We start from the raw sequence: 24,406 nt of genomic DNA, 5'->3' as shown, positions 1-24,406 counted from the left end.
TTGCCAAACATGAGGACTTGTACGGATAGACTTATCCCACAATGGTTCATGAAAGAGAGCATGAAAAATCCTGTTGACCAATGAGGTTTTGTTTGCAGAAAATGCATCAGCAAAAGAAACTGCCTCAAAAACAAGGTCCATCTAAACAGACAAGCCACCAGCACCCTCAGTGAAATCCATCACTGGTGTCACAGGGAGAAACAAGTGGAATTTGTCATTGACATCAGACACGTCATTTATATAGAAATGTCAGCATAGCATTCGCATAATGATGGAAACAACAACGCTGAGGGCTTTGGGCCTCGCACTCTGATGGCTGTGTGCAAACGTCACCAATAATGTGTCTTTAGTCTAGACATGTCAGGGCTCTGTGGGATCTATATCCACGCCTTTTTGTCAGCGCCTTCAATCTTCCCTGTTGCTCAAGAGCTAAGTGCAAGAGATTAATAAGTGGATTTGTAATGCACAACCTCAGGTTTGACACAATAAGTCATCGGCTGTTTATCGCTTTGGCTTTCTTGCCGGATTGAAAAATGGCAGACGCTGAGTAAGTTAGTTAGCCATCCTGCACCCCGCCTCCCTCCTATTTCAAACCCCCCTTCTTGTTCTTCAGGACCGCAAGGTACAGTATACTGTAGCAGCTAATGAGCAGCTTGTGTCTTCTCTGTTTGTTTCCCTCTGGCAGACAGATGATGTGACGCAAACAGAGGGCTCTCAGCAGCTCCAGCTCCAGCACTCAGACTCTTCAGAGAAGCAGCAGCCCAAAAGGTTACATGTCTCCAACATTCCCTTCCGCTTCCGGGACCCTGACCTAAGGCAAATGTTTGGGGTGAGTACCTTGAAGAAAAATTCCAATACATTACAAGTTGAGTTTTATCTTTGTAGGTTTGGCCTTTTTCAATCGGTTAGAGTGGAAACCGACAACTCCCCCCACCCTAACGTTTTCAAGTGGTATTATTGTTAGTGCTGCTGTAGCAAAGGCAACCAAGTCGCTTTCCATTTTCCTCAGAGCCTACCAACATCCACAGTTTCCACAGTTACAGCTTTTATTCAACCATCTGCCATTTCTGCTACTATGGATAGTAACTGCAAAGAACCTACATTCATACTCTCTGGTAACTGGGAATAACTGGGGATGGGTACAGCTAACGAGGAAAACAAAAGGGTTATCTTCTTCCTGCTTTGGTTGCACAATAGTTGACACACTTCCTTTGTGCAGTTAGTCGAGCCTTTGTTTTCACAGTAGATCGCACCCGGCTGCAGAAAGAATTGCATAGTTGAAGCGGTGCTTATAGGAATGAAGTCTAAACACAGATGGTGTCATTGTTCCATAGTCATTATATTGTGCAATCAACATTTAATTGATAATGATTAGTTAATGCAAAAAAGTTGTCTGTTTCCACTTTAATATAGCACTGTACTTGGTAAGTGCATTCCTGAGATCTGAGAACACGGTAACAATGGAATAACTAAGTCAGAAATACAAGCAGGCAGGTGACCAGACAGACATGCTGATAATAATTCTCATTGCAGACAGTGTTTTATATTGGAGGCGCCCCACCATGCCTGAAACAAAGAGTGCCTCTGCGAACGTCAGAAGAAATTCTTACACCTTTATGAAATAAAATATTCAAGGTTCAGGAAAAAAAAATGGGGCTGAATCACACAACGAAGGCCATGTGCTGTATTTAAAGAGTGAGGCGATTGCTGAAGACAGCTTCTGGTAACTGGCGCCTGCTAACTACATTTTCAGGAAAAAAGAGAACCTCCTGAGTTTCTACAAGTTGGGAGAAGTAAAGAAAACAGCCCAATCAGTCACAATCAGGTGCTGATGGCTGAGAAAAAAAAAACTCACCGCTACACTGACCTCAGGCTGAAGTTTTTTGAGATATGGAACCCAGTACGGTGATCATTTGACCGTTCATCTTTGTCCTCTCTCCCTTCTCTCATTTGGCAAACCTGCGGTTGATTTAAAACCCATTTGATCAACTTGATGTGCTCGAGTTACTCGCCCTGTCGGAGTTCTTTTTAGCAATGTTGCTGTGTCCCCAGATGTCGGCAATTAACTTGATGAGAATAGGAGTGATGGCCAAACCTATGAAGGAATAAACAGAGTTAACTTTAATTTCTTCTATCGTAGTCATTAGCAGTAGACATATATCAGAGTTTAAATAGCGTTTAAAGCATGACAGAACAGCTGAAATCAGGACTTTCCACTGTACACATGCAGAGTGGTCAGCTGAAGACAAATGCAATCAGATTACATATCAGCACACCAGAGGTCCTCAGCAGAAATTTCCTCTTTCTCTCTCTGTCTCCTGCCCAATTAATGAGGCAATGAATAGTTCAACAGCTCACCCTTGTGTCTCACAAAAGCCTCAATAAGAATTGAACCATACATCCCCAATTCAATAACCATAATGGATCTGAATGGAAACGATTGCCAAAAATGTACTTTAAATGTTATGCGCTAATTGGACCATTAGAACCCAGAGGCGTTAATTCTCGTCGTTATGAAGACAACATCCAGCTGATGATATTAATTACTCGAGAGCCCTGGCTGTGGCTTTATAAATTGCAGACAACATGGCTGCTCTCTCTCTCTCTCTCTCTCTCTCTCTCTCTCTCTCTCTCTTTCTCCCTCTGATTGTTGGCTTTATTGTTCCCAGCTCTGGTGCAGGTCGTGTGGAATCCAAATCGCCTCAGTAATTAGCTCAGAGGCTTTGTGTGCCTGGCCGACGCATGCAGATATACGATACAAAATTGATCGCAGCCCACCCAGTCCCCCTCAATCACTCTCTCACCCACGTGGTGCCTGGTCCTTCCTGTTACATGCCCCCCTGCCCCCATCCCCTTCTTGGTGGTTGGCATAGTAGAGGATTGTGGGATTGATTGTCTTGGGTAGAACTTGGCAAGGAGATAGCTGGTGCGCTCCACCCTCTGACATGGCCTCCACAATGGGCCTTTGTGTGATCAGTGTGTGCAAAGCCTCATCCCTCTAGCTCTAATGGCTTCTGGAGCGCCACCGGCTCAATACGCCATTACTGTTGCGCATGAGTGAAACCCACAGACATGCGGCTGGGAAGACAGAGGAGAAGGAGAGTGGAGGTGCTGCACGGCCCACTAAAGCAGGCCCTTTAAGCGGAGCAAAGCCCCGCAAGGAGCTCCATCTGCTCCCACATGGCGCACGGAGAAACCCTCTCTGGTGACGGCAGCACCAGCGGGAATCTTTGGAGCCAGCACCCAAAAACAAGAAGGGAGGGCCCGAGATGCACCCTGCACGCCACAGGGTTAAGGGTGTGGAGAAACCTGTGAGCCTTTAACGAGGCGCTGAATGAAGGGCTCATTAGGACGACCACAGCGGACCTTAATCAGTAATTAGAAACTGTGATCTCTGAGAGCTAGCAAGTGCAGGGGAAATGAAAACACTCCAAGTGGCGAGCGAGCTCTGCGCGGCGCCCATGCTGCGCTGCTTGAGGGTGCCCTCGTTTGTGCAACTGGGTTCTTCAGCAGTGCTTCTCTCAGTGCATGTAAGGGCTCTCACAGCATTCCCCGGAGCAATCAGGACCTCTGCCCTCCCCCCATCCTGCTGTCACGCTGACTGCTGTGCCTGAACATGCACTACACTGGCACTCTACTGTTTGAATACACAGGGCTGCTGTAGCGTAATTACAGCTTTCTTGAGAGCTTTAAGATATTCAAGCAAATCAATGGTGGAGGCACAGTGGCCTTGATATTATATGTTGCTTCCAAACTGGGAGGCTTAATGCACAGAAGATACAGTGTATTGTAATTTCATTTAGGAAAAATGCCACACTGTATCAAAGGACCATATCAGTGTGTTTTAGCTGCTCAGCTGCAAATTATATATAGTTTCTGCTGACCACTTTTAGAAGCATGCTATACATCAGTGTCTTTTTTTTCCTACCATTCCAGGCATCCGTTGGATTCTGTTCATTTCTGTGTAGATATCAAATATCAGTCCAACGTCTATTTCTCTGTAATGTATTTGAAGTGCACAGCGTTATTTAATAATGATAATGTAATGGAATATAGAATATAGAAATAGCAATGAATGGGTGCCTGGAACAGTAGAAAAAAACACATTCAGATATCTTAAATATTGCAGCATGATTTGCAAGCTGTAAATAAAATATGTGATTTTTGGATAAAGCATGCAAACCCTCTGGTGTGGTCCTCTAACTAGTGAGTGCTTACCTTATGTCTGCATTTTCATGTTGATATTTGATTGTTTTAGTCATCTATGGATGGATGGATCTGGCTGCAGCCTCTTAGATGACGTCAATCTCCCTTGTCCTCCCTCTGGAGACTCCTCCCATTGAAGCTATTGTTTATCGGTGCTGCTGATGCAGCTGTTTCTGTGTGTGTGTATGTGTGTGTGAGTGGGTGGGCGGGGATAGCAGCGCATGAGATCACTGGTGAGCAGCGAGCAGTCCCCAGCGCCATGTGGAAATCCACAAAGACGACTTCCTCTGAAACTAATTAATCGACGCCACAAGCCCATTACGCTCGGTTAAAACAATTAGCATCTGCACATTGCGTGGGGGAAGCATTGTCATCTCAGGCGAGAAAGGGGCATCACGCTGGGATATAAATGCCTGTGTGTGCGATTGAGCCAACGCATCCCATTCGAATCAATGGAGCTGAGCGCCATATGAGGCAGATGTGTGGATAGGATCTATGGAATCCTTTATATAGGGGAGGAGATACACTCTGCTGAAGCAGGAGAGGTTTTAAATAACCAAGCCTTGTTTTTCCGTTAACTCGTTGTGGTCAGGTTGCCACATAACCCTTTCAAGTGCTGCTGCAGGGGGGGGGCGACATGTGTTTTTCACTAACCCATAAACCCTCACCTACTCAAGCCCACTCCACTCACTTCAGCCAGATAATAGCCAGCTCCTCCTAACCCCTATTAGTGGCTCAGTCAAACGATCCATCCATTCCCATTGAGCGTCGACCACATAGAAGGCCCATTTCTTCCCTGTTGTGCCGAAATGAAGGCGACGCGGACCGCTTGACAGGGTAATTACTTTTAATGAAATAATACGGCCATTGTAGACAGCAATTAAAAGTCGCTCTCACTCCACTCATTAGAGGAACTTACAGTTTACTTTCATTCCTCTGTTTTCTAATGATCCGAAGGCAGGCCTTTTAAATCGAAAGGCTGGAGCATGTTAACCCCCGGGGACTGGCCCTTAGGTCCTGTTGACTGTGAGAGCACACAAACAAAGAGAGGAAGAGAGAATCAAGAAGAGACAGGGAGAGAGAAAGAGAGGAATATAAAAGGATAGCAAGGTGTATTCCACAACTGATCCACCAAACTCTCCACAAGTCGGAGCTCAGCTATCCGCTCCTGAAACTTGAAGATGTGAGTTTTCCCCAGGTGATTGCGAAGGTGTAGGGGGTTCCATATCTCAACTTCAAAACATAATCTGACACTTCTCTTTTTTCTCTTTGTGTTAAAACAAGCGAGCAAACAAACATCAGAAATGCTGATATGTAATCAAAGATCCAGTATTTCTACAGATGCTGTGATCTCATCTCATATAGCACTGATAGAAATACAAAAACGCATTAAAGCAGCAGCTATGAGTTCTCTTTTTAAAGCACGCCAGCCAGCTTCAAGAACTGTTTGCAGAGCTAACAAATGCAAATTGACCACCATTTCCTCACAAAAGTAACATTTCCATATTGCCTTAATGGTTTTTCTTTCTCCAGTCGTCCTTCTCATGAATTCACAGTCAGTGAGGCTTTCTAACTCCATCTCTGCCCCGCTCTTCTCTCTTTCTTTTCTCTCTGCAGCAATTTGGAAAGATTTTAGATGTGGAGATTATCTTTAATGAGCGAGGATCCAAGGTAAGTGAACTAGAACACCAGCTGCTTCATTACCATGTACTTCTTCTGTTTCCTAATGATGGCATTAGTGTAGTGTGTACATTGGCTGAGAGTAGTGGTCCCTAAGCCTGGTCCTGGAGAGCTGCATCTACCATGCCTCTCTCTTTCTCTTTCTCCCTCCCTCCCTATTGTTTTTGTTGTTGCAGCTCTAACCCAAGTTGTGAATCATTAGCCCTGTCAATCAATTCATTATTGAGCTGTTTCACAATTCACTTAATCCACCAGCAGGCTGCAGGTCCTGAAGCTTATGGAATTGAAACTGTTTGTTTAGGGAGCGGGTGTTTGAAGCCTGGGTGTTGGTCCTATTATTCAGGTTTTCTCATTTTGTTTTTTACATATACTATAATTCAGGATGAGAATAACGCTCTCTGGGGTGCTTTGCAAATAAATGTAGTTTAGCTAAGAGAAATTTGAAGGCTAATCCTACTTTCGCTTCACATTTCAAGCTTTGGACAAACAGGGCGTCATGTGTTTGCTATATGGAAGCTTTCACACAATGAATTAATGCCCACATCAAAGCTAATTTAATTTGCGATTTTAAAGGAGCCAGTTAAAGAATGAGCCCATGAAAAGACCAAAACTAACAATGTGTTAGTCTGTCTCTCAGCACTTCCCCGCTCTGTCTGTGGCTCGCAGCCCAAAGTCCATTGGTTCCCATTGAACATGGGAGTCTTTAAAACTGGGTCACAGATATACAGATTTATTTTTAAAAGGCTCAGTATTTTTTCTTAAACAGCTGGGAACTGTAGTTTTTGGTGGACATTGCTTGAACAGGACAATATAGTGCTGCTGTTAGGGACTAGTATATCCACATCATCCAAAATGAAAGCTTCATCATACAGTTTGAGTAATTTTTCAGTCATCACATTTCGATCAGTGTTCATGTTGTTCCACATATTCATTGTGAAGATGGGGAACAACATTTTTGGAAGTTACTTTGAATTAAGGACAGTGTCTATGCCATCCTAACTGAGAGGCCGTTTACACGTCGCCGGCTATTTTCATAAACGGACATTTCACCATCTCCGTTTTCAAAAAGATCTTCGTTTACACTTACCCGTGTATATATACACAGGAGCATGCCAAACCTGTAGGTGGCAGTGTAACGAGAGGCTCAAGCCTTACATGTATCCATTGTCACCATAGCAACATAGGTCGCACTTTTGACACAGGCGCAAGTTCCGGCGCATACTGTGACGTCGGCTGCCTATAACTCCGTTTATCTCCCTTTATCTCAGTTTACATGCAAACGCGCAACCGGAGTTTTCCAAAATCTCCAATCTGGCCGGAGTTTTTAGAAAGACTCGTTTTCAGAGGAGAAATCTCCGTTTGCGTGTAAACGAAGGGCACAAACGAAGGAAGATGTCTCCGTTTATCAAAATCACCGTGTACGTGTAAACGGCATCTCAGATTCATAACTCGGGGAATCCCTGAGTTAGGACTGTTCCGTAATAGCTAAATACCTATCATAATATAAGACAGGATTTCTTCCTAAATGCAGTTAAGAAACATGTCTCTGTAATACCAAAAATCCTAAATGTCATCCTAAACCGAGATAAGACAGAATTTCGGACTTAGGATGTCTCTGTAATGAGGCCCCTGGTCCCAAAGTACCACTGTGATCATTTTCAAGTTGTTTTACTGCAGCATTTTTTAATAATTAAACACTAAAGTCATACTCAATATGCATACATTTAGGCCAGTAAAAATATGCATGTTCAGAATAATTTCATTTATTTACTCAGTGGATATAGGCTGTTGAGTGTTTGGGGTGTGTGGGCCTCATTCACCAACCACTCTTAGGAAGAAATGTGTCCTTCAAACCCACTTAAGCTTTTTTCAGGACGATTCTGATATTCACTTCTCTTATTTAGGATTTGTTTTTAGGTAAGGACAGAATCTGTGCATGCTCAGAAGCACACTTACGTAAATTGTTTGTGCTAAATAAATAATAAGTTATTGCGTTTTACTTCAATTTTTTAGTTGTGTAATATTATAGGATTTAAATTAGTCATATTTTACTAATTCATAATATTTTTTAATAATTATTTTCTTCTTTTTTTCACAAAAAAGAAATGTTTTTGACATCCCATCTTTTTGTGTTACTAAATATCCACAACTGACACTACTGAATATGAGAGCTCATTTGGCACTTACTTCCTGCAGAAGCACCTCCATTTTAGTATGATTGAAGTGTTTTTTATGTTTGGAGTCTGGTGCTTCACCCTCCTTAGACTTTGTTTTGGGCATTCTCATATTTTCTTCTTCTTCTTCTTCAATGTCTGTATGTGCACATGGCGCTGCAGTCTCATGCCCTGATATAGCAGTTTGTGGGGTGTTTTACCGATGCTAATTAGATCGACTTGCACATGCATTTTTTTTAACAGCAAATTTAAGAAAAAACATAGGAAGATATTGGTGAATGAGGCCCTATGTTAACAGTGTACCTATAAAAGTATAAAGACTTACAACTGTATATCAATAACTGTGTATACACACTTCAATATTTGTTGATTTATCCCAAGTCATATCGTCATGGCCATACTGAACAATACTAGCAGCAGGACGATGTAAGTGGGAGTCAGAACAAAGTACACTGTGAGATTGTGGATGCACATTGATGTGTTTTTAATATTTTTTGGACAAAAACGGAGCTTTATGGCAGTGAGGAGTAAGGCTTTTGACTGCACAGACAAACTGTGGTTTTGGTCTTTTGATGGGATTTGTTGACATTAGGAAAAATCTATAATAAAGTCAGCCCGATCCTCAGGTCAGAAATATTCAATACACATTTTACCTCTTAAAATCTGTCCCACTTTAACAGTGTCTTCCCTGCACAGCTTTGCTCATGTATGTATTTCAAAGACAATCTGAACTCCTTAAGGTAGAATACCAACAAGCCAGCAGAAAAATAGCCACAGTGCTGCAGCATTACTGCAGTATCAGTCTCCTAACCACCTACCATGGACAGGTGAAGCCTGCGGTGGTGTGAACAGCCGAGTGCTCCTCATCCAGCTGTTCATTTAATAGAGTGTACTAAGCTCCACAGCTTTCCATTCATAAAAGAGACAGGATCCGTGGCTGGGTGTTGAGGCATGAATACTATTGATTCCCATTCATACCTGGGAGTAGTTTGGGCTCGTATACAGGCATGCAGGGAGCCCAGGAACCAGGCGACGCTGCCGCACTCAGCCCCCTCTGCCAGACAAGATTGAGCACCGGATAAACCTGCCTCCTCCGCCGTAACAAGCATTTATTGTTTGTGCCCTACAAAGCCATTACCCATGATGCCTCTCTCTCTCTCCCGCACCCTGTGTGCTATATAATGAACCTACCAGGCCATTAATAAACAATCTATTTTCTATGAAGCTTTGGCAATTTGCATTCAATATGTTTGTCTCCTTTGAAAAATGGTGGCTCCACTCTCCCCTCTTGTAAGCTAATTATTTGTGCATGATAAAAAAAAAAAAAAAAGATAGGGGGGTAACCACAGTCGGGTGAATGTCCAAAGGATTAATTTTGCCCTCAATTCCTTTTTTGAATTTATTTCTTTATCTCTCTCTCCCCAAGGACAGGTCCCGTGTTATTTATGCTAGGAATAGCAGCCCGGAGATCCTGTGTATGCATACGAGATCACACCGCTCGCCATCTCTCACATGTATTACATCCTCAAGCAATTATCAGGCAGTGCCGGCCATGCTCCCTCTTTCCCTGCCCATACCTCTATATGTATATATAGAAACCAAAGGAATGGGACTTGTTTGGCCAGCATATCTTAATGCTTCCGCGATCGAGCTCAGGTCCAGTATCCCAGTCCACATAACTCAAGGTAGTGACAAACCCCCCAGGGGAGCGAGGGAGTCAGAGAGTTGGAGGGTGGAGGGGAGGAGATGGAAATGAGAGGTTGGGTATATTTTGGTCAGAGTTTAAAGTCAATATCCTTGCTCTTCTTGATCGTAGAGGATGGTATTTGCAGTGACACCATTCACTTTTTTGCATCAATGAGCCGGTGCAATTTTGCCTCCATACAAAATGTCCTACTTATTAGAGCAGTGAATTAGAAATAGTCAGAGATCAAGTTAACATCTCTCCTCGGAGAATTCGCACTCACTCCTTCTCCTGTTGCCCACGTCTTCAAAGGGAGACGGGGCCGTTTGAGCGGCCGCGCTGCTGAAGTTGTGTAGATAATTATACGACTATTATGGCAGCTAACACAGTGTTTTGCATCCGCTGCTTCCTGACATTCACCCATGGCACCGGTGCTGTGCTGTTTAATTGGGTAAAGCAGGCAGGTTTGTGGGTTTGTTGTGTGAGGTCATGTCACCGTTATCCTCTCCTCCTCGGATCTCTCTGTTTGCTGTTTCCTGACGCCTCACTAACTGCCTCTAATTAATCTGGCTGCTTACAACTCGACTCTGCCGCCGCTGCTGCTCACCTACTCCTGTCTTCTCACCTCTCTCTTTCCCTTCTCTCCTCCCTTCCCCTTTCTTTTTTCCTCTCTCTCTCTCTCTGTGTTTGTGTGAATGTGTGTTTGAATGTGTATGTGTGTCCATCCTTCTCCTTTTTCTCTACCGGTGGCTAACGTGGCGCTCTCAGGGCTTTGGGTTTGTAACTTTTGAAACAAGCACAGATGCTGATCGTGCACGGGAGAAACTAAACGGTACAATCGTAGAGGGACGCAAAATAGAGGTGCTTTCATTTTTTCCCTTCTCCCATCATTTCCTACTTCCTGCCTGCTGCCTCCTAAACGTACCTATAAACCCATGCATTAGCATGTGGCTGCTGTGTGTATGTGTGCGTGTGTGTGGATATCTGCATCCCTGTGCCTGGATGCATGCATGCATAATGGTGCGTATAACTTGTCCTCAGTAGAATGCGGGGTTCCATACATGTCAACCTGGACACGCCAGTTGTCCATCATTACCTGACAATGCAGAATGAATGCATGCCTTCATCCTCTGGGTTCCTGTCAAATCTGAGAAGACCTGCATTCCCCTGTCACCATCGTTTAGTGTTGCCTGCTCTAATTCCGCTCTTGTTTACGACGAGCCGAGCCCCCACTCAGTCATTCTCATCAGGTCAATAGAAGAAAATCAAAGCACTGTCTGTGTTTTTCTTTTGGAATCCATTTGTTTATCCAACCAATTACTGAATTTGGAGAATGACTTTTTTTTATTCATACCTGTGGGTAATTGGTGCATGCTTTCCCCCCTTTTTCCAGTAATTTATAAATGTGTAAGAAAACAGAAATGATGAATAAATTCATGAAAGGCTGAACCAAACTCAATCAAACCAAAGTGCTGCTAACATTTACATAATTTATTTATCTATTATTTTATGAATTTGTCTTTATTCATCTTGGTTTGCTGCCTGCTTTTGGCCCACCCTGGATATCTAGATGGTAATTGTGGAGGTCGGTGATAACACGCTGTGTGTTTTGTTGCTTTGAACAGGTGAACAATGCAACAGCACGAGTGATGACAAACAAAAAAGTGGCCAACCCTTACACGAATGGTAAGTGCCAGGCTGAATTGTAAATCCTAAAAACAATAACATGTAGTTCACAGTGTAAATTGAGTTTTTCTTTGTGTTCACCAGGCTGGAAGCTGAACCCAGTGGTGGGAGCTGTCTATGGTCCTGAACTGTATGCTGGTAAGAGACCTACAGCTCCTGCAGTTTGATTTTTGAGTGTTTCTCTCTCTGCCTTCCACCACATGCACTGCACCATACCTGAGGCCACTATCAGCCACAGCCAATCCCAATCTGACCCCGGAATTTCTACAATCGGGCTCATCCTGAACCTACTGAACATGAAATTCCCCTCAAATCAAAGTGAATCTGAGAGCGGCCCAGATAAGCAGTGGATGATCCAAGCCTCTCTGAGTGGCTGAGGGAGCCTGAGCCATTGTTTGCGCGGTGTGCAACTGTAAAGCTGAAAAAAATGATTTCAGGAGCAAGCGCCCCTGCAACTGTTATCAGATTGTGGAGGCTGCTGCTGTGGATGGATTTGCCAAGTGCGCCAGATTGACTTTTACAGAGCTAACCGAATAAGGGAGATTGAGTGAGCGATATTGTTGGCACCTACCCTGTCGAAGGCCGCTATTCCTTCTGGTCTCAGTAATGGAGGAATGAGATGAGCTCAGTGGGGTTTTCCCTATCTCTCTCTGCCTCGACATGCCAGCTTTATTGCTGTATGTTATATGAACCCTTTGCATTTTAATGAGGGGGAAATGGTACTATTTCATTTGGAAGAAGTGCTGAGCACATCGCGCCACTTTAACGGCTTTCCTTTCTGCTCATTAGACTAAAATCTGTTCATTCCCCGGACAGCTTTACGGCGAACCTCTAAATAACTGTCCATGACAGAAAGCAGTCATCTATCATTTTTATTTCATCCCCAACCCCTCACCCCCTCCATGCCTCCCCCACCCCCCCCACCCCCCCCCCCCCCCCCCCCACCCCCACAACACTCCCTTCGTTTCGACATCTTCCCCTGATAATTATACACACACATAAACATACACACATCTGTCTGTAGGTGCAGGCGCTTGCTCGAACATATATATTATGCCATGGTCAGGTGGAATTTTCACTTAATAAAAAATGTGGACATTAAGTAAGTCTTAACTTGCATAAACAATCGTTTCACTGACCCATATACACACACAACACTATCCCCTGCCCTGTTTTTTAGACCAAAGCATTCCAGCATACAGAAATAGATAACCTATGTAGAACACAGACACTAATACATGTCCCCCTCTTTCATGCGCACTTTCTCCATTTTACACTCACACACACACGCACACACACACTTCCCAAATCATCTCATAAATCAGAGGGAGTGTGGTCCACCACTCCAGGCAGGGGAAGCAGGAGGGGTTGGGTGATTTATTGGCTGCTAATTTTTCAAGTCGTCTTGACATGGCACTGGAGTTTGCCAAGCCTAAACGACAACATATGCTTGCCAGCTGGGAAGATGGGAAACATAAATAAGAGATACATTTTTGAAACAAAACTGCCCTAATGAGCAGCAAAAGGCCGTTTTAGCTCTGGGGGAAAAAAAGGAAAGAAACACTGACCATGGCTTTGACTACAATGTTCTTCCCCTCCCTCAGAAAAAAAATTACACAAGAATGAGGTTCACGGGATGCAGGACGTATTCCAAAATCATCATAGCTACAGTTAATATACTTTTGGTGGGAGTAAAATGGGATATAAAGGCGATTAATCACTGTTTATCAGTCCTCATTTCTGTGCGGGAGATCAGTGAAATTGGGAGCCATAAATCCTGGCTCGGTGACAGCACACTTCGTCTCCATTCGTCCTGGCGCTACAGGTTTATTGTCCTCAAAACCCATTCAGGAGAATGACGGATGAGAGCCTCATGCCGGCTCCCCGCTCTTAACCTCTTCCAGGGTAGATTGGCTCCTCCTACTGATGGAGGAGGGGGCGGTGGGGAGTAGTTGGTATGGTACAGGCAGGCTGTGGCAACCCCGAGTCCATGTCCTCTGTTGCCACTGAACACCCAAACCTCCCTCAGAAGCTTGCTACGGGGAGGAGGGGGGGTCATGGTTCAGGAAAGAGGAGCAAGGTGATTGGGTCCCAGTCAAATGGAGGGATTGGCAATAAAACATGGCAGTGGCACAAATCATGGTGTGTGGCAGCTGGTAGGCATCTAGTATCTGTGTTCACCTTTGTCCTCTTTAACTGTGCGCTGATCTGGTTTACATGAAAACTTTTTGTAGCACAAACCCCAGATTCTGTCCTCCACCACCTCGTATATGTAGGTCTGTCCATATATAACTGCAAACACCTGACTGTCGCTGTCCTGGTTCATTTTGTTTGCTTAATGACACATGTACACATGTCTGTTTATACAGTTTATAATTATGCATACAGTGAGTGGGTGTATAGTTAAAGCTGGTAGAAATGTGAGCGTGTGCTGGAGCAGTGTGTAGACTTCTGTATATGTACATGGAGTTTAAATTAGTATGTGGGTATCTACATATGTGAACAACATGTTTATTTAATGTGCATATAGACATGCATATATATGGATCTGTGCAATCATTTTTAAATTAGCATGAATTTTCACATTTATTGTATAAAAGACAAAACAACTAAAGAGATTAATATATCAAAACATGGAGAATTTTAATTAAATATATAAGAAAAACATTCAGAGGCAGATCTGTTTAGCTCATATTACAATAATTGGCAAAGGTTTCTGGATTATTCCTCGTGTTGGATGTTTTCAGCACCATGGACAGCTGCCATTTAGAAATCCCTTCATATGGCCAGTCCCCCCAGGCAAACAGAGAGAGACTCTCCTCTGCAGCTAATTCCTACGGAGACAGGAGACGAGTAGCTTTTCATTCACCGGTTCACATTTTCTGCTGCTAAGGTGGAGTTTTCTTGAGGACTCGTGAAAAGCCAGCAGCTGTATAAATGACAGAAAAGAAAGGCTAATTGCCATCTTAATATATGTAGACAGATCCTTTCATTGTTGGAGTGTACGTTAGGGGGATAATTAAGCTCCAGACTCTTGATTAGATTAAGCTGTTTTTGGTCCCCAGTGCGTGGATTAAGTGCTCATTGCCCAATGTATTTGAGCAGGAAGTATTAGAGAGATCAACCTTGTGGAAAATCAGATCTTTCTTTATGGGAGCCGGTTATGACCCCATCATTGGCACAGAGCTGGATTACCTCAGGTCCAACTGGCTCTGCAGGTATTGAGCTTCTCTCAAGTTGACACATATGACATATGAGGTGCAGCATGACCCCGCCGCCCTCCAGCGCATAACTCATATTTTCTCCAGCCCCCCTCCCGGAAAAGGTGTTTGACTTTGGTGGCTAGACCAGGTTTGTGCTCTCATACACCGTAGCTGTTGTTGCTTTTCACGGGCTTACCAAGGTGTGACAGTGCCTTTGATTTATGGGTTATTATTGAAGCAGTGTAGCCTATCGCCAACTCATTATAAGTTTACATTCACATACATCACTGCATGCATATTGCATACAAATTTCCAAAAAAGAAAGAAAGAGGCAATTGGACTTTCTGGGGCCCAGAAATAGTAGCGATTTGTTAAGAAGAGGGGGGAAAAAACACACCTCGGAAAACTATCAAAGAGGATTGTTTTTGCCCTTTAGCAACTGCACTCAGATGTCCACTGCTCCAAAAAAAGAGACTAATTTAAATGTCAAGGTCAGCATTATAAATCACTTGGGGGAAAGGGGGCACCCTGCGAGTGCAAGCAGTCTATTGGTACGTTGGCAGCAAACAAAGCGCCATGCACCTTGGTGGGTGTTGGGAGGAATGGGGGGGGGCTATGTGGGCGTTACCTGGCCAAATGAGACGCAGAGTTTGAATATGTGTGCGGACCCACTAATGGAGCGTGATGTTAATGGCAGAAGACATTAAACCTGGCTCTCTGTGTTTTTAAAAGCACCACTAATCTGTCTCCCTGTCAGCTTTATTGAGGCAGCGGGGCTAGGGTGTGTATCGTTCATTAGGGTGTTCACTGGCCTCGTCCACCTGCTGGGTTAACGCTGCACACAGCACAGTAACGCCGGGCCATCGCTCCCCAGGCAAAGACCTATACGCCACTGATTATATACAGGCTACCATGGATCTTCGTTGCAGTCTACTTTATCTGCCATTGCGAGGGACTGCCTACCATCTCCTTGGTACCAGCGGGTTCATCTAAAACACATTGGATACATGTTATTAACCTGTGTTAGTTACCCCCCAACAAGTCCAGACAGGAGGTTCACAGCTCCCTGTCACAGAGTGATCTCTGATTGGAGAAACTCAAGTAGTCTGTGATGAATTTGCCCAAAACATGTCATGGAAATGAATAAAGAATAATAACCTGAGGGGAGGGTGATGAGGGGGTGTTGCTGGGGATGTAGAAAAATGGGGATGACTGTGTTGTTATGGACTAGGCATTGGGGGAGGGAGAGAGGGTGAAGAAGTGAGGGGAAGGGGGGGTGTGAGGGAATTTCGATTGCTGGAAGAGAGGAGGCCAACTTAATCATGTCTGGAGATCGGTGTGTTTGTATGCACCTCCACAGCTTGTAATCAGACAGCCACTGGACTGATTGAAGGTTAAGTAGGAAGCTGAGGATCACATCGCCTGTCCTCTAATCTGTGACCAGGGACATTTTGCTGCACCATCATGCCAACCCCTTCCTACCCACCCTGAAGCCACAACCCTCCCTTTCTCATTCACCAGTAGCCGTCAGCAGAGGACATACGTAGCTGTGTGATTGGCCAAAGATAGTCCCAGATGGGTTTCGAGATGGGGGTCATGCTGAGGTTTGGGCCTTGGCTGTCCAGCCCATCTGCTCCATTTTCCCTCGGGGGAAGTCTTGAACATCTAGTCAGGTTGTTCAGCAATGTTCACCTCCCGTTTGACTGTAGCCCACATCTAGAAACGCCCTCTACCTCTCCCTCGTCCACCCTCCCACTGTTCTCCTCGCTGCTAGCCCATTGTGTCTAAACTATGCAAAAGCCGTGGTGCGAAACTAGTGGTATTGCATCCATTACCTGCCTATGCTTCAAGGCTGCCCCTCGCCAGGCATCAGGAAAGGATGCGTACAGCAAATGTGGATCCTTGCTGAGTACGGCACAAAGCAGCGAGCTGGGAAAGGGGAGAGTGCTCGATGAGGCGCACCTAGAAAAGATTAAATCTATTGTTTCCTTGTCTTCCCCATAATGCATTCTGTCATAGGGAAAGCAGTGCCACACGTCTCTCTCTAATGTATTCTGTCATAAGGTAAGCAATGCCAAGTCGAGGATGTTCTCTGAAAGTCATTTTCTCTTCTCTTGTGTGATTCCTTCCATAGTAACAGGGTTTCCCTACCCTGCCACAGGCGCTACAGTGGCCTATAGGGGTGCCCACTTGCGAGGTCGGGGGAGGGCTGTGTACAACACGTTCCGCACAGCTCCGCCACCACCACCAATCCCAGCTTACGGAGCGTGAGTATTGAATCTCTAACCTGAATCTCGAAAACAACAATGAACACTTGAGACAGCGCCAGACATTTTAGTCATGTTCACGCTGTAGTTTGAGAGTCATGCTCCAGTTACGTTTGCATGCGCATGCTGGAGTTGTACGTACTGCATTTGTTTGGTGTGCCATATTTTCACAGTTTCAAAAGGGTGATATTTATGTGGTTATGTCTCAAGAGCATGAACTTTATGCTCAACAGGGAACTGTGCCATAACATATTGTTTTGTCCTAATATAGGATTAGACCATGCATTGTCATTTAATATCAAACCACAATTGAGCAATGTTAACTGCAGTGTGTTTTAATAATAATTAGCATTGGGTGTTGCTGTCCATTTAGTTTGTTATTCTCCCATGAGGTGTCTTTGGGGGGTAAAATCATTGTTGATATCTAGGTATGTACATGCCCTACAGTAACTCTGCTCATCCTTATATTTGTCCGTTGTCTATTGACAAAGGAGGAACTAACAAAGCCACAGGGAGAGCTGTAGAGAGCTGTAGAGAGCTGAGATAGCGTATTACTGGGCAGATCTCACTGGACTGTGACCAGGGTCTATGCTGATCTCCTGGCTTTGTGCAGCCCTGCCTCACACTCGTCTCTTATCAGCAGTGGTCTGTGTGGCCGTGGGAGAGGTCTGACGGAGGCCGGCCGAGGGCCCAGTATAGCTGTCTATCTGTGATTAGATCAGGATCCGTCTTACTGCAGAGAGACTCGCTGCTGAAGCCGGGACTGGAAATCCCACGTCCCCTTTCCCCTCCCTCCCACTCCAGGGCCCTTTGCTACTGATGGCAGCTGGTTGATTTATATAGCAGAGTCATGTGATGGAGCTCCTTTGCTGCCTTCTTTTGTCCTCCCCTCCTCTCCCCACCACCACCAGCCCTCCTGACAACACTGCAGCAACTGGAAAGACAAACAATTTTACCAGAGCAGAAAATTGGACGGGGATGTGAAACGGTTGCACTTTTCGCTTTAATGTGTCATTCATTATTTGTGGTACAGTACACTAAAGCTGCTACGAGCTGACCCCACAGACCCTCGAATGGTTGAAATAGGAAGATGTCAGGGGCTGAGATTCAGTATGGCAGCACGTACACCAAATCAACTAACGCTCCTTTCCTGCTCTCTAATTTCACAGGGTGGTGTACCAAGATGGCTTCTATGGTGCAGAGATCTACGTAAGTACAGTTGGCTTTTCTTCTTGCCTGCTTAGATGAAACAGAAGCAAAACAGACAAAAAGCTTAGCCCTGGAGACAAAAACGTGATCTCCTCAGCCCCCAGCGTTCTCCGGGCCTCGCTGCCAAGCCGGCGTCGATTAGGCCTCTGTCTGCTGTGCCAAGAAACCCAACAACAAAATTTAAAACCCCCTCAGCTCCTCCCTCCTCTCTCTCCTCTCTCTTCCTATGATCTCAGACTTTGGCAAAGAGGCAGACCCAGGCTCAGTGTCCCGTGTCAAGTTAGGTCATTTCTTACTTTAGATTTGTCTGGGTTTTTGAGGTGGCTTGTCTTCTGCAGCCCTCCTCCCCCTTCATGCTACCTCTTTCCTCCTTTCTCGTGTTTTGTGTTTGTGTACACTCAGAGGGTTTGGCTGGGATATCCCTGCCTGCCCCAGGGGGTCTGCGCAGGCCTGAGTGGAGCCGGTTCCTCCCAGCCATCACCATGTGGGAGATAAGAGGAGCGGCAGCAGATAAAGGGATTAGCCGTCCCTCTGGAGCTGTCCGTGCAGGCAGGGTCATATCAGGGGTTGGCCCTGCTGCACGTCGCCCTTGACAGAGAAAAGCATGGACGCTGTGGAGATAATGCTGAAATTACCACGCTGCCCCACTTTGACATTAGTCCAAACGTTTGCGGGGGGATGTAATTTGTCCCTTTGATTCTGCTGCTTTTTTTCCCTCTGCCGCCGTCTGCTGAGATAGCGAGATGACAGTGGGCACAGCAGCAATGACAGTTGCCTCTCACTTTCACCCTGACGACCAGTGTCTGGGAGCAAAATGCTGAACCCCAGTGATATATGACTTACACACCGGCCCACATGATAGGACTGTATTTCACTGGTTTTTATTGTAGCGACATCCACCGCCATAGACGAGACCTGGGCTGTGCTCTGAGTGATATTGTTTGTCTCTCACACTCATTCAGCCACCTCCAGCTAAGTCCTGCAACCCGATGTCCCCTGACCAAGGCCTGGCCAGGTTGGTCCATCACTCAACCCGTCACGCCAGCCCCTGGTGCTTTACTGCCATTAGTTTTGGCACTGGCCACTGCACTGCTTCAGACTGGCCGAGTGTGCGTGAAGGTCTCGAGTGACCAAGAGGAAGCCGTCCCTTAGCCCTCAGTGTCCTCCACAATCATTCAGTGGACAGTGGCTTGCTGTCACAACCAGCCGGCTGATGTGTCAAAGCTTCCTTTTGGAAACAGATGACCTGCTAATACATCAGCAGAAAGGGGAACTGGATGCATATGCAGACGTACATTACATGTGCTTATACATATGCATGCATGCATCTCCATGTAGAAGCGCACACATACATGACTGCACAAATACACACTCTGCACGACAAAATAACAAATGTGCTGCACTGTTGTGTGCAGGATTTGACAATGTGGGAGAGTGATTTATTGGCCCGTGTTTGTTCAGGCTGTTGCTGTAATCAGCGCACTCCCAAGGCATGGCTGTCCCACAGGAAGTCATCTGCCTCAAGTCCTGTGACTTCCTGCCTCCGTGGAAAAACCTTGAGGGGAATCGGGGGAGCAAGATCCAATAGCTACGGCCCCTGACCTGATTTCATGTGGAGCCGCAGTCGCGACCATCACACCGTTGCCTCTCTGCACCACTCTCCATCCGACGTCTTCCCCTTGAGTTTAAAAATGAATGAAAACATGCATTATTAAAAGCCACCTATCCACGGTATGGACGCAGATGGGCACACACTCCACTGGCACTAATAGAAAAACAGTGGGAGAACGGCTTCATTTTTCAAAGAGAGTAATAGCAGCACTCCACAATGAGGTCTTTAATTCCTTCCCCACTCTGGCAAATGAATACAGCGGTCCTGACTCCCCAACGGTCCGACCATCTTCTGCCTTCTTACTTCATTTGTGAGCCAGGGGGGTCGTGTAAAGGAAAAAGGGTCTCTTCAATAATGTAGCAGCAGAGTCTCCTCAATCTAAAAATGGGCTGAATTTGGGGAGTTGGCTCACGTGGCCTCTGTTATGCTGCTGCTGCTACCCGGGTGAGTCTCCGGTGTGACAATGACTCCCCCCAAATATGCAGCCTCTGAGAACATCAGTCACCCCCTGTTGCCACCACTTGTCTAATACACCATATATCAAACAGCACCCTCTGGTGTCTGGACGGGACCCTGCAGCTGGGGAATGTGGGCAGATGATCCGAATACTGTGCAGTGACATTTAACTATTAAGGCAATTTAAAGCTCTATGTCTGTATTGTTGTTTCCGTGCGTCTCTGAGATCTAACCTTTCTGCACGCAGGTTGAGCTTAATCATTGATTAACACTGTGGTATTTTTACAGGGTGGCTATGCAGCATACAGATTTGCCCAGCCCACCACCACCGCTGCTTACAGTGACAGGTGAGAACACCTCTCATCAACTTTCTTTATGTATCAGTATGTTGTACAAGGACTGCTGAATGTATTAAGTGTTGCACGCCTCAACAGTCCCAGATGTTATGAATTATACAGTATCAGAAATCAATACATGAACCATTATATAAACAGTGCGTGGTCTTAAAGAAAGTCCACCCTGAAATCTCTAATTAGATTAATGTATGTTTAATTGATCTTTTTCGGAGTGTTCTTAAATTACTATTTTGCACAAGTCAAGAAAACACAGAGATCATAGAGCAGGCACAGATTGCATCCCCCCCCCCCCCCCATCAGCGGTTGGCAGAAGATACAGAATGTAATGCTAAATAAATAAAACACATGTTGAGTTTCGAGGAAAATGATAGACACGTCTGCACTGTGTTCGACAAGCTATCTTTGTTAATGCGGGCTTCGATTTAAAGCAACAAGTTGATCCTGCAGGCTGTCAAATAGAGGAAATTACTGACTGGAGTAGAAACAGATGAGAAAGATTGAAGGAAACTGAGTACATTGCAAAACACTTCATCACAAATAAGTGTTGGAATGTGGTAAACATCACAGAATGATATCTAACAGTGTGGAAGTAGCAAATGGTGGATTTTTGTTTCAAGCAATTACAGTGTTTTTCTAACAAACAGCAGCACATCTGAGAGCCAGTTGTAGATGGAGACTGTATGTGATGAATGAGGGGCTGCTTCACCTGCATTATACAATATTCTATGTAGGTTATTTAGGGTTTCTTGCGTTTTTTCTTCTCCAGTTATCTTATCTATTAGGCAAACCGCCATATTCTTTTTAGCTCGGAGCTAAAGAACACACAAAAAAAGAGACTAACCTTGTTGGACTGGATGAGAAAAGCAGTGATATATGTCGTGACTCTCTGCTTGTGATGGGAGAGTGGGTATATCACTGCGGTATTTATGAATGGCCTCAGGTCTGTGGAAGGGAGGCAGGGAGACAGAGCGAGGGAGAGATGGACCGGCAGGAACTCTATCACTTCTGAGTGATGTCACTCTGGTTCAGGTGTGCTCCGTTTGAGGAGGCGTCGCTGATTCATTTCGGCCCCTGAAAGCCGTTGTCAGCTGGGATGTGGGCTGGTTTGGGAATCTAATCTGGGAAGGATTGAGCATGTCACTTGTGATAACGTACACCCTGCCTGAGCGCCTGAAGATCATATCGATAATGTAAGATTTATCAGGCCTCGCCGCGGCTCGAATTATGAGCAGCCGTGCTCGGCGAGAGCAGAAATTGGACAGCGGCTTTTTTTTTTCTTTCCCCCTCTCAGAGTGATTTAATTCCTGTTTCTCTTGCCTATACTTTTCCCTGAGATTTAATGTAATTCACCCCCAAGTTGTTTGTTTTGCTTTGTCTGTTTGTTTCCTTTTGAATAAGCGGTCATGCCCATTGGATCAATAGGGGTTTGTTGGTATTGTTTCAGCAATACCTTATCAGACTTAACCGCGGAGCAGTCAGCCAATCATAAAAAGAGGTCAGCAGGATTGTGGAAGGCGTGTGAAACCCCTGCAAAATATGAAACATTTATTATCTGAAAAGCCTACAGTGCTCACAGGCTGCATTACCAAAGCCCTTTAAGTAACTAAACAGAGTTCATACCAGCGAGTGTGATGTATCAAAGAGGCCTTGTGAGGAGCCAGTCACATTGTAGAGACGCTGCCGGCTTCCAATCAGCTCTGTTAAGGCTCTGTGACATTGTACAGGGTGGTTTGACCTGCCCGTCGTCAGCAGTGCCACTCTGGTGAGAGTCATTTGGTAGATATATTAGCCTTAGAGGGCCTGTGGGGTTCGGTGCTCACTGAAGATAAGAGGACCACGGAGACTTCCCCTGACCATCTCATGGCACAGGCCTCCTCCCCAAGGAGCCGAGACAGCCTTTCTGATTTCACGTCCTGTTCGCTGACCTTGGGTGCTGCCGGACTTAAATGGGCCGAGCCATATTTAGATCTTATATAACTCAATGTAGCTCATGCGAAAGGCATGAACACTGTATGTCTTGTTGTCTCCTTTAGGAGAATTTCCTCCTCTCTCCACTTTTTTTTTTTTAATTCCTGGTTGATTTGGTGCCCTCAGTCCTTGGCTGGGTGTGCCTTATCTGCTCCGTGCAGACCCTCATTTGCAAGCGAGCATTGAAGGAAAAAAAAAAAGGGAAAGTAAATAGAGGAATATGTGAAGTCGAATAAATAAATAAATGAGGCAGACACATCTTGTCCTGTCTCAGAAGGAAATTGGAAGGATTAGTTCCAAACCAGCAACAATGAAAAGACAGGGGCGTGAGCCCAGTGTGCAGCCTGGGTAAACAAGAACAGGGTGAGAGACCAAGCCCTCCAGCACCAACTGTGTTTCCCTCTCTGCATCTTTCTTTCTCGCCGTCTCCCTCCCTCTCTCGCTGCTCATTACCTATTCCTTCCGCCTAATCAAGATGACAATGAAAAGACAAGTATAATTCACCAACCTTTGAACTCCCCTTTTTGAACCACCTTGTATAATGCAGGAAGCCCAGGAGGCCGAGGAGGGAAATAATTGATTGTGTTAGAGACTTGAAAGAGTTGACTTGAGGGGTTGAGCATTAAACAAGCATGCATAAATGTTCTGCTCTCCTCGTCAATGATAGATCAATGACCGTGTTCTCTGTGCCTCCTGTTGTGCAGCTATGGCAGAGTCTATGCAACAGCAGACCCCTACCACCACACGATTGGCCCTGCTGCCACATACAGTGTGGGGACTATGGTAAGTCTTTGAGACCGCCGCCTGTTTCTGTCTGCACTCTGTCTGAAACATCACCACACAAGCTCACACACACACACACACACACGACTCACACTCCAAAATAAAGACCAGAGACTGCAGCGGTCACTGGTTTTTATTTATGTATTTATTCATCAATTGATTTAGTTTTTGTCATGCTATCTGGCACACCCTAGTGGAGCTGAGCAGTACTGTAAAACCCCGGCATGTGGAAATATGCTCAGACATTTAGTGCAACAAACTTATGTTATGCCACCTCATGCAATATTAATTTGACACGAGTTCCTCCTGAAATGAGAATGAGTGATTACCGCAGTGTTTTTTTAACACAAACTTTTCATCTTAACATTACTACATTTCCAAGCTTTCTGTTCATTCCACATCACTCAGCTTGCTCCAGAGTGAGCTGGATCACCTTTGTTTTTTTGTTTCTTTTCTTTCATTCAGACAAACCAAACTTGAAGGGATGAAGTTGAATTGTTAATGTCTGTTTTTAGCTAGCTTTTGCAGCTACTGTAACATCAAAGATGAAAAGTGATGATAAATAAAAGAGCATCTTTTCGGAGAGAGTTTCTCTTTGGTTTTGTTTTATGATGATGAGGGGATGGGACCGGGCTCACAGACCAAACCTAGAGATTAAGGACCATCAAACGCATGCAGCAGTGTGCCGTGGGACATAAAAGAGAGAGCAAGACGGAGGGAGGGAGCTGTCTCGCCCTCCCCTCCTGCCCACAAGCTTGATCGGAGGCGTGCTCTCAGCTTGAGAAATGACTCAAATTTACCATTCCTGCATGCATGCGATTTTTCAACAACATTAAAAAAAAAAAAAAGAAAGGAAAAAAAAAAAAAAGACAGAAAAAAAGGCGTACAGTTCCCCGGTGCAGCTGCTAGCTAAAAGCTTTCATTAATTAAGACATTTCTTTTTCCTCTTCATTTACTTAATTAAAAAATGTGCTTGAATGTTTTTTTATTCTTTCTTCTTTTTCCTCCAAATTTCCTTCCATTTCTCTGACACTTTGATCGTCCTCTCAATGAAAGTAGAAAGCTGGATTTGGCCCCTAAAAATATCAGAGCTAATGCTGTGTGTGTTGGGAGCTCAGGGAG

At 45.0% G+C, this 24,406-nt stretch overlaps 1 protein-coding gene and 1 long non-coding RNA gene across 12 annotated transcripts in view; one reads left to right on the top strand and one right to left on the bottom strand.

The window, feature by feature from the left end:
• The window catches only part of LOC117268171 (RNA binding protein fox-1 homolog 3-like), a 462,203-nt gene that overhangs the window by 424,989 nt on the left and 12,808 nt on the right, over positions 1-24,406 (top strand). For 9 of the 11 annotated variants that reach the window (XM_033644388.2, XM_078161644.1, XM_078161643.1 and 6 more), the window contains 9 exons: positions 686-829; positions 5,824-5,877; positions 10,513-10,605; positions 11,370-11,430; positions 11,515-11,568; positions 16,768-16,900; positions 18,070-18,109; positions 20,466-20,524; positions 23,206-23,284. In XM_033644388.2, the coding sequence (XP_033500279.1) occupies positions 686-829; positions 5,824-5,877; positions 10,513-10,605; positions 11,370-11,430; positions 11,515-11,568; positions 16,768-16,900; positions 18,070-18,109; positions 20,466-20,524; positions 23,206-23,284 (717 nt within the window). The remainder of the gene's footprint in view (positions 1-685; positions 830-5,823; positions 5,878-10,512; positions 10,606-11,369; positions 11,431-11,514; positions 11,569-16,767; positions 16,901-18,069; positions 18,110-20,465; positions 20,525-23,205; positions 23,285-24,406) is intronic. The other 2 variants (XM_033644391.2, XM_078161646.1) reach the window with 1 other exon arrangement.
• The window catches only part of LOC117268173 (uncharacterized), a 168,254-nt gene continuing 157,919 nt past the window's right edge, over positions 14,072-24,406 (bottom strand). The window contains exon 4 of the long non-coding RNA XR_013488053.1: positions 14,072-14,264. This is a non-coding gene — a long non-coding RNA (uncharacterized LOC117268173). The remainder of the gene's footprint in view (positions 14,265-24,406) is intronic.

This window comes from Epinephelus lanceolatus, chromosome 18, assembly GCF_041903045.1.
Source record: "Epinephelus lanceolatus isolate andai-2023 chromosome 18, ASM4190304v1, whole genome shotgun sequence".
NCBI lineage: Eukaryota > Metazoa > Chordata > Actinopteri > Perciformes > Serranidae > Epinephelus > Epinephelus lanceolatus.
This window is presented reverse-complemented; position numbering and strand designations above follow the sequence as displayed.